Genomic DNA, 9,712 nt, shown 5'->3' on the forward strand with positions numbered 1-9,712 from the left:
GAAGGAAAATACCTTAACATAATAAAGGCAATATATGATAAACCCTCAGCTAATCTCATAACTAACGGTGAAACTGAAGCCCTTTGCTCTACATTCAGGAACATGACAGAGCTGTCCCCTATCACCTCTGCTTTTCAACATAGTGTTGGAAGTCCTCGCCAGAACAATCAGGCAAAAGAAAGAAATAAAAGTCATCCAAATTGGGAATGAAGAGGTTAATCTGTCACTCTATGTAGATGACATGATGCTATATATAGAAAACCCTAAAGACTCCACCAAAACGCTATTAGAAACAGTCAACGAATACAGTAATGTGGCCGGCTACAAAAGCAACATACAACAGTCCATTGCATTCCTATATACTAACAATGAAATCTCAGAAAAAGAAATAAAAAAACAATTCCTTTTGCAATTGCAGCAAAAAGAATAAAATACCTAGGAACAAACTTAACCAAGGATGTGTATTGACGGCGACCCGATTCGGGGCTCCAGTCCCCTCGCCTTCCCATGGCTTGTGTTGTGCAAGTCGCAACAGATGTGAAAGACCTATATGCTGAAAACTATAAGACATTTTTGAAAGACATTGAAGAAGACACAAAGAAATGGAAAAACATTCTGTGCTCATGGATTGGAAGAATCAACATAGTTAAAATGGCATATTACCCAAAGCAATATACAGATTTAATGCAATCCCCATCAAACTCCCAATGGCATTTTTTAAAGAAATAGAACAAAAAAATCATCAGATTTTTGGAACCACAAAAGACCCCGAATAGCCAAAGCAATCTTAAGAAAAAAGAACAATGCTGGAGGTATCACACTCCCTGACTTTAGCTTGTACTACGGGGCAACAATAATCAAAACAGCATGGTATTGGCAGAAAAACAGACACGTAGACCAATGGAATAGAATTGAGAACTCAGAAATAAAACCACATAAATATGGACAGATAATTTTTGACAAAGAAGCAAAAAACATACAATGGAGAAAAGACAGCCTCTTCAATAAATGGTGCTGGGAGAATTGGATAGCCACGTGCAAAAGAATGAAATTGGACTGCTATTTGTCACCATGTACCAAAATTAATTCAAAATAGATCAAAGACTTAAGCATAAGACCTGACACAATAAACTGCATAGAAGAAAACATAGGTACTAAACTTAAGGACCTTGGGTTCAAAGCATTTTATGAATTTGACTCCAAAGGCGAGGGAAGTGAAAGCTAAATTAAATGAATGGGGCTATATCAAACTTAAAAGCTTCTGCACAGTAAAAGAAACTGTCGACAAAATAAACATGCAACCAACTGAATAGGAGAAGATTTTTTACAAACAGTGCCCCCAATAAAGGGCTAATATCCAGAATATACAAGGAACTCATGCAACTCAACAAGAAAAAAACAAACAACCCAATTGAAAAATGGGCAGAGGACCTGAAGAGACATTTCTCCAAAGAGGACATACAAATGGCAAATAGACACATGAAAAAATGCTCAACATCACTAATCATCAGAGAAATGCAAATCAAAACCACAATGAGATATCACCTCACCCCAGTCAGAATGGCTATCATCAACAAGACAAATAGTAACAAGTGTTGGAGAGGTTGTGGAGAAAAAGGAACCCTCATACACTGTTGGTGGGAATGCAGACTGGTGCAGATGCTATGGAAGGCAGTGTGGAGGTTCCTCAAAAAATTACGGATAGAATTACCGTATGACCCAGCAATCCCTCTCCCGGGTATCTACCAAAAAAATCTGAAAACGTTTATACATAAAGGCACGTGTGCTCCAATGTTCATTGCAGCTTTGTTTATGGTGGCCAAGACATGGAAACAACCAAAATGTCCTTTGATAGATGAATGGATAAAGAAGTTGTGGTATGTATACACAATGGAATACTATTCGGCGGTAAGAAAAGATGAAATAGGACCATTTGTGACAACATGGATGGATCTTGAGATTATAATGCTAAGTGAAATAAGCCAGACAGAAAAAGAGGAGAACCATATGATTTCACTGATATGTGGTATTTAAATCAAAAACAACAAAAGAACAAGAGAAACAAATGAGAAACAAAAACTCATAGGCACAGACAATAGTTTAGTGGTTACCAGAGGGTAAGGGGGGAGGAGGGTAGTAGATGAGAGTAAAGGGGAACAAATACATGGTGATGGAAGGAGAACTGACTCTGCTTGGTGAACACACAATGGGATTTATAGATGATGCAATACAGAATTGTACACCTGAAATCTATGTAACTTTACTAACAATTGTCACCCAAAAAAACTTTCATTAAAAAAAATAAAAATAGGGGCGGCCCGGTGGCTCAGGCATTGGGAGCTCCGTGCTCCTAACTCCGAAGGCTGCTGGTTCGATTCCCACATGGGCCAGTGGGCTCTCAACCACAAGGTTGCCGGTTCAATTCCTCGACTCCCGCAAGGGATGGTGGGCAGCGCCCCCTGCAACTAAGACTAAAAGGACAACGACTTGGAAAAAGGCCTCGAAGTACACACTGTTCCTCAATAAAGTCCTGTTCCCCTTCCCCAATAAAATCTAAAAAAAATAAAAAATAAAAATAAATAAAAATAAAAATAAAAATAAAAAATAAAAGTAAGTTAAAGGGTTTGAAAAAAAAAAAAGAAGCCACAATCCTTGTGTTTAGGGAGGACCAATCTTGCAGGCAAGGCAAAACCCTATTTCATTCCATCAAAGACACCCATTTGTTTACTTTTTAAAAAAATTTAACAGGACTTCATGTTACAATAGTGATAGTTTCAACTGGATGAAATATAATAAAAACAGCGTCATGCCCTGAGAGTTGCGTGGGGCCTATGCCAATTAGAACAGTTGTCCTAAGTCAAGTTGAACATAAGAATCACCTGGGACTTTTTAAAAAATCCTCTGACACACACCTTACTGTGTGCTCCCTGATGTGCCTTGATGCTCCAGGACTTGATTGAGGCTATTTGCCTACAACCAAATACTTAAAGAACTCTAAAGTTCCAAGATGGCAGAGTAGATAGAAACTGTGATTGCCTCCTCCTATGACCACATTAAAATTACAACTAAATTACAGATCAACCTGGAGAACATCTGAAGTCTAGCTGAACAGAAGTTTAACTAAGAGTATACATAAGAAGCCAGGTGGGGTGGAAACTCATCATCCCACACCTACGTGTGGCAATTGAGAATCATGGAGGGGTATCTGAACCACAGAGATCCCCCCAAAGGAGCAAGGGACCCAGCCCCACACTGGGCTCCCCATCCTGGAGTACTGGTGCCAGGATGAGGAGCCCCCACAACATCTGGCTGTTAAAAACAGTAAGAATTCCAACAGTCTAGGTGGGACAGAAGGCTGCAGGAAACCCAGACATTGTCTAAAAGGTCCTGTGCACAGATTCACTCGCTTGTATGAACTCACCCAGGGCTCTGGCAGAAGTCGTATTGCACCCTTTTGACAACCCTCCAGGGTCTGCAGGCCCCAGGCAGGTGGCAGTAGGTCTCTGTGTGCTCTGAGACTTTTGTTGAGTAGCTCCAGGCTCAGTACTGGCACCAAACCAGGATCTACATTAACAAGGTGAACACCACTCATTTCACCCTGGTGACTCCCTGAGTCCCTGCCTCACCCAACTTGTGTACCTCAAAAGGCTCTATCAGCAGCTGAGACTTACAGTGGCAGCAGGCATCGGGGTACCCTGGGCTTTTTGCAGAGCTACCCCAGACCCAATACTGGGGGAATCTGTCCTCGAATTGCACTGTGTCCTCTCCCACACAGCACACGCAGCAACTAACTACAAATTACTCTGTAGCTCCTACCAGGTAGTTCCCAGCAGGTCACAGGCAGTAGCTGACCTGGGCTTGCACCAGAGACCCTCCTAAGAGGTCCCTGAACCAACATACCTAGAGATTGCCTTCAGACCACAGCAAAGCACCACCCAATTAGCCCCACATCAACACATCCAAAAGATGGTCTCAACAGGCATCAGAGTCCACTAAGATGAATCCCACTCCATGGGAAAAGCACCCTGCACAGCAGCCCATTAACTGTGGATGTGGCCATACTCCACACCCAATCAGCCTAAACGTTAATCCCACCCACTGGCATGTGAATAGCACTCAAGGCTCAACTATATAACAGGAGGGCACAGACAACCCACACTAGGGACACTCCTAGAGCACCCAGCCCAGGTGCCCAGAAAGACTGCACCCTGGGCCCCACCGGGCACCTACTGCATAAGGCGACCCGGGCAAAACTGGGAGATAGAACAATCTACCCAACACATAGAAACAAACACAGAAAGGCAGCTAAAATGAGGAAACAAACAAACAAACAAACAAACAAACAAAATCCCAAATGAAAGAACAGGAGAAAATTCCAGAAAAAGAACTAAACAAAATGAAGGCAAGCAATCCATCAAAGTCTGAGTTCAAAACAATGATTATCAGGAACTTAGTGAGAACTTCAACAGAGCAATAGCAAGCATAAAAAAGGGACACAGAAACCATAAAAGAGAACCAGACAGAAGTGATGAATACAATAACTGAAATAAAGAATGCTGTAGAAGGAATCACCAGCAGACTAGATGAAGCAGAGGATCAAATCAGTGATTTGGAAGACAAGGTAGCACAAAACACCCAATCAGAACAGCAAAAGGAAAAAAAAAATCCAAAAAATGAGGATAGTTTAAGAGACCTCAGGGACAACATCAAGTGTAACAACATTCGCACCAGAGGGGTAGCAGAAGGAGAAGAGAGAAAGGAAGGGATTGAGAACACAGTTGAAGAAATAATGATTGAAAACTTTCCTAACGCAGCAAAGGAAATAGACATATAAGCCCAGGAAGCACAGATTGTCCCAAACAAGATGAGCCCAAATAGGCCCACACTAAGACACATCATAATTAAAATGGCAAAGGTTAAAGACAAAGAGAGAATTCTAAAAGCAGCAAGAGAAAGGCAACTACTTATTTACAAAGAGGCTCCCATAAGATTGTCAGCTGATTTCTCAACAGAAACTTTGCAGACTAGAAATTGGCACAAAATATTCAAAGTGATAAAAAGCAAGAACCTACAACCAAGATTACTCTACCCAGCAAAGCTATAATTTAGAATTGAAGGATGGATAAAAAGCTTGCCAGACAACAAAAAGCTAAAGGAGTGCATCACCACCAAACCAGAATTACAAGAAATATTCAAGGGACTTCTTTAAGATAAAAAAGGAAGAGGGGTGGGAAAGAACACAGAGATGAATAATAAAATGGCAATAACTATGCTCCAATCAAAAGACCTAAGGTAGCTGAATGGATGAGAAAACAAGATCCATACATATTCTGCCTATGAGAGACCCACTTCAGATCAAAAGACACACAGAGACTGAAAGTAAAGGGATGGAAAAAAAATATTTCATGCGAATGGAAATTTAAAAAAAAAACTGGGGTAACAATACTTATATCAGGCAAAACAGATTTTAAACAAAGGCTATAATAAGAAACAAAGAGGGACATTACATAACGATGAAGGAATCAATCTAACAAGAGGATATAACCCTTGTAAACATTTATGCTCCAGACAAAGGAGCACCTACCTATATAAAGCAAATATTGACCAACATAAAGGGAGAGATTGACAGTAATACAATCATAATGGGGGACATTAACACCCCATTGACACCAATGGACAGATCTTCCAGACAGAAAATCAACACAAACAGCAGCCTTAAATGACACACTAGATCAGAGGGTTTTAATTGATATTTTTAGAACATTTCACTCCAAAGCAGCAGAATATACATTCTTTTCAAGTGTACATAAAACACTTTCCAGGATGGACTACACGTTAGGCCACAAAATAAGCGTCAATAAATTTAAGAAGATTGAAATCATTTGAAGCATCTTCTCCTGTCACAATGGTATGAAATTAGAAATCAATTACAGGAAGAAAACTGAAAAACACACAAACACATAGATGCTAAATAACATGCTACTAAATAATGAATGGGTTAACAATGAGATAAGAAAAAAAATCAAAAGATACCTTGAGAGAAATGAAAATGAAACACAATGAACCCAAATCTATGGGACACAAGAGAAAGCAATTCTTAGAGGGAGATTCATAGCAATGCAAGCCTACCTCAAGAAATAAGAAAAATCTCAAATAAAGAATCTAATCTAAGAAAAAAAAAGAAAAAGAAAAAGAAAGAATCTAATCTAATACCTAAAGGAACTAGAAAAAGAAGAACAAAGAAAGCCCAAAGTGAGTAGAAGAAGGGAAATTATAAAGACCAGAGCAGAAAAAAGCAAAATAGAGTCTAAAAAAAAAAGAAAAAACAAACAAAAAGAAAGATCAATGAAACCAAGAGCTGGTTCTCTGAAAAGATAAACAAAATTGATAAACCCATAACCAGATTCATTAAAGAAAAAAGAGAGAGGACCCAAATAAGTAAAATCAGAAATGAAAGGGAGAAGTGACAACTGACACCACAGAAATACAAAGGATTATGAGAAAATATTATGAACAATTATATGCCAACAAATTGGACAATCTGGAAGAAATGGATAAATTCTTAGAAACACACAATTTTCCAAGACTGAATCAAGAAGAAACAGAAAATCTGAGCAGACTAATTACTACTAACAAAATCAAATCAATAATCAAAAAAACTCCCAAGAAACAAAAGTACTAGACCAGATGTTTTCACCGGTGAATTTTTCCAAACATTCAAAGAAGAATTAACATTTATCCTTCTCAAATTATTCCAAAAAATTCAAGAGAAGGGAAGGCTCCCAAGCTCATTTTATGAGGTTACCACCTGATTCCAAAACCAGACAAAGATATTACAAAAAACGAAAACTGTAGGCTGATATCCCTAAAGAACATAGATGCAAAAATCCTCAAAAAATAAATAAATAAATAATATATATATATAATATATATAAATAAATATATAAATATATATATATATATATATATATATATATATATATATATATATATTAGCAAACAGAATTCAGCAATACATTTAAAAGATCATACACCATGATCAAGTAGGATTTATTCCTGGTATGCAAGGCTGGCTCAATAGCCACAACTCAATTAATATGATACACCACATAAACAAAATGAAAAGTAAAAATCATATGGCCATATCAATAAATGCAGAAAAAGCATTTGACCAAATCCAGCATCCATTTATGATAAAAACACTCAGCAAAGTGGGAATGGGGGAACAAGCTTCAACATAATAAAGGCTATATATGACAAACTCACAGCTAACATCATACTCATAGAGGAAAAGCTAAAAGCATTCTCCTTAAAATCAAGAATAAGGGGCAGCCGGTTAGCTCAGTTGGTTAGAGCACGGTGCGCTTAACAACGAAGTTGCCTGTTCGATCCACACATGGGTCACTGTGAGTTATGCCCTCCACAACTAGATTGAAACAACTATTTGACTTGGAGCTGATGGATCCTAGAAAAACACACTTAAAATAAATAAAAGTTTTAAGAATAAGACAAGAGTGCCCACTTTCACTACTTTTTTTAGAATTCCTAGGCACAGCAATCAGACAAGGAAAAAAAAGCATCCATATTGGAAATGAAGAAGTAAAACTGTCATTATTTGCATAAGACATGATACTATATGGATAGAACCCCAAAGATTCCACCAAAAACTATTAGAACTGACAAGTGAATTCAGTAAAGTACCAGGATACAAAATTAATGTTCAGATATTGGTCACCTTTTTATACACCAATAATGAACTGTCAGAAACTGAACAGTTACATGAACTCATCTCATAAGAAGTAAATTTCAAATAACAGTTTCTTTTTTTTTTTTTTTTTTTTTTTTACAGGACTTTATTGGGGAGCAATGGTCAAATTGTTGTCCTTTCAGTCTTAGTTGTGGAGGGTTCTGTTCAGCTTCAAGTTGTTGTTCTTTGAGTCTTAGTTGTGGAGGGCGCAGCTCAGCTCCAGGTCCAGTTGCCGTTGCTAGTTGCAGGGGGCACAGCCCACCATCCCTTGCGGGAGTCGAACCGGCAACCTTGTGGTTGAGAGGACAGGCTCCAACCAACTGAGCCATTCGGGAGCTCAGCGGCAGCTCAGCTCAAGGTGCCATGTTCAATTTTAGTTGCAGGGGGCGCTGCCCACCATCCCTTGCGGGACTCGAGGAATTGAACTGGCAACCTTGTGGTTGAGAGCCCACTGGCCCATGTGGAAATCGAACCGGCAGCCTTCGGAGTTAGGAGCACGGAGCTCTAACCCCTTGAGCCACCGGGCCGGCCCCCAAATAACAGTTTCTTATTATGTTTAATAATTAGTTATCAAAACTTGTATCATATTTACATTATTTTGATCAATTATGCATTAATTGTAATTATGAAATGAGGACCTCAATTTCTTACTGGCTGATGGGCAGAGGCCTTTCTCAACTCCTGGCCACTTGGGCCTGTCCCCAGGGCAGCCACAGCAACCCAGAAAGAGGCTGAGCAACCAGAAGTCAGGGCCTTTTTGTAGCCTGATCTTGAAAGTGACATCCCATCATTTTGGTCTTGCATTCATATTCTGTTGTTGGAAACAAGTCACTAGGCCAAGCCCACACTCAAGGGGAGACTCAGAGGATGTGAATACCAGAAGGCCGGACCTTGGGGAGCCATCTTAAAAGCTGCCTGCTACAAATGTCAAATTTTAATAACAATTATATCCATTATTTAAACTGAGGATCAAAATTTTAGATGTCACTTTAAAGATGTATGATTGGATGCAGTTCTCCAAAAGTCTTTTGGAAATAAACAAGTAAAGATGATTGAAGACCACCGAGCTTCAGGCCTAACGTAGCCGGATCCTTGGGGAGGATGCGGGGACCAACAGAGATGGTCTCCAAGAGTCTGCCAGTAGCAGAAAAGGGCGGTGGGTGCCTTAGACAGAGAGAAAAATCCCCCGCCCGGATATGGGAGCTCCAGTCCAGGTGAGTGGAAAGCAAAGGGAGAAGCTGAGTGCGTCTAGATTGCACTGGCGCCAAAGGTCAGGGAAAGGCACTTGGATTTGATAGGGAGGGAAATACGGACGGTGGTGGGTTTAGGATGGAGGAAGGGGATAAAAATACAGTTTTCTAAACGGAAATGTGTCTAGAGCATGTAGGATGAAACAGGAAGGCAAGGCTGAAAACCACCAACGGGGCAGGAGGGAGTGGCAGGAGCACAGAGGAAGGGACCGCGCAGGACTAGGGATGGAGAGGAGAGATGCAGTCGGCCCGCGTTCTGAAGGTTGAATCATCACAACCGGAGACTAACGTCCGGTGTGTATGGAGCCGAGGACTGTCCCTCAGCAGACGGAGAGTAAGTCTCTCCGGAAACACGACACTCTGGGCGCTGGGGAGACACACAGTGGTACGAAGCCGGGTGGCTGGCCTCCGGGGATCGCGTCTCCCCGAGTTCGCGTCACACCTGCGGGAAATGACTGCTCCCACTTCCTCCCCCGGCTTCGGGCCGGGAACGCGCCGGGACTCGAGCCGCCCCTGCCTCCTGAGGAGAACGGAAAGCCAGAGCAAGCAGAGCAGAGGAGAAACGGGGTGAAAAGGGGGGTGCAGTAAAGAGAGACAGGGACTAAGAAGACAGACTTCCGTTGAGACTCGAGTTGGGGCCTGACGTCAAAGGACCCAGAGGAAAGCAAAGAAGTAGGACCAGGAGCGACAGCAAAGGGGAAAGGACGAAAATCGA

General features: G+C 40.8%; 1 protein-coding gene across 1 annotated transcript in view; it reads left to right on the top strand.

The window, feature by feature from the left end:
• The window catches only part of LOC148759130 (endogenous retrovirus group K member 13-1 Env polyprotein-like), a 41,320-nt gene extending 31,735 nt beyond the window's left edge, over window positions 1-9,585 (top strand). Inside the window, exon 3 of the mRNA XM_088792806.1 lies at window positions 9,322-9,585. Within this exon, the coding sequence (XP_088648932.1) occupies window positions 9,322-9,585 (264 nt within the window). The remainder of the gene's footprint in view (window positions 1-9,321) is intronic.
• The last annotated feature ends 127 nt before the right edge of the window (window positions 9,586-9,712 follow it).

Source organism: Rhinolophus sinicus, chromosome 1, assembly GCF_057876585.1.
Source record: "Rhinolophus sinicus isolate RSI-liver-muscle chromosome 1, RSI-T2T, whole genome shotgun sequence".
Lineage (NCBI taxonomy): Eukaryota > Metazoa > Chordata > Mammalia > Chiroptera > Rhinolophidae > Rhinolophus > Rhinolophus sinicus.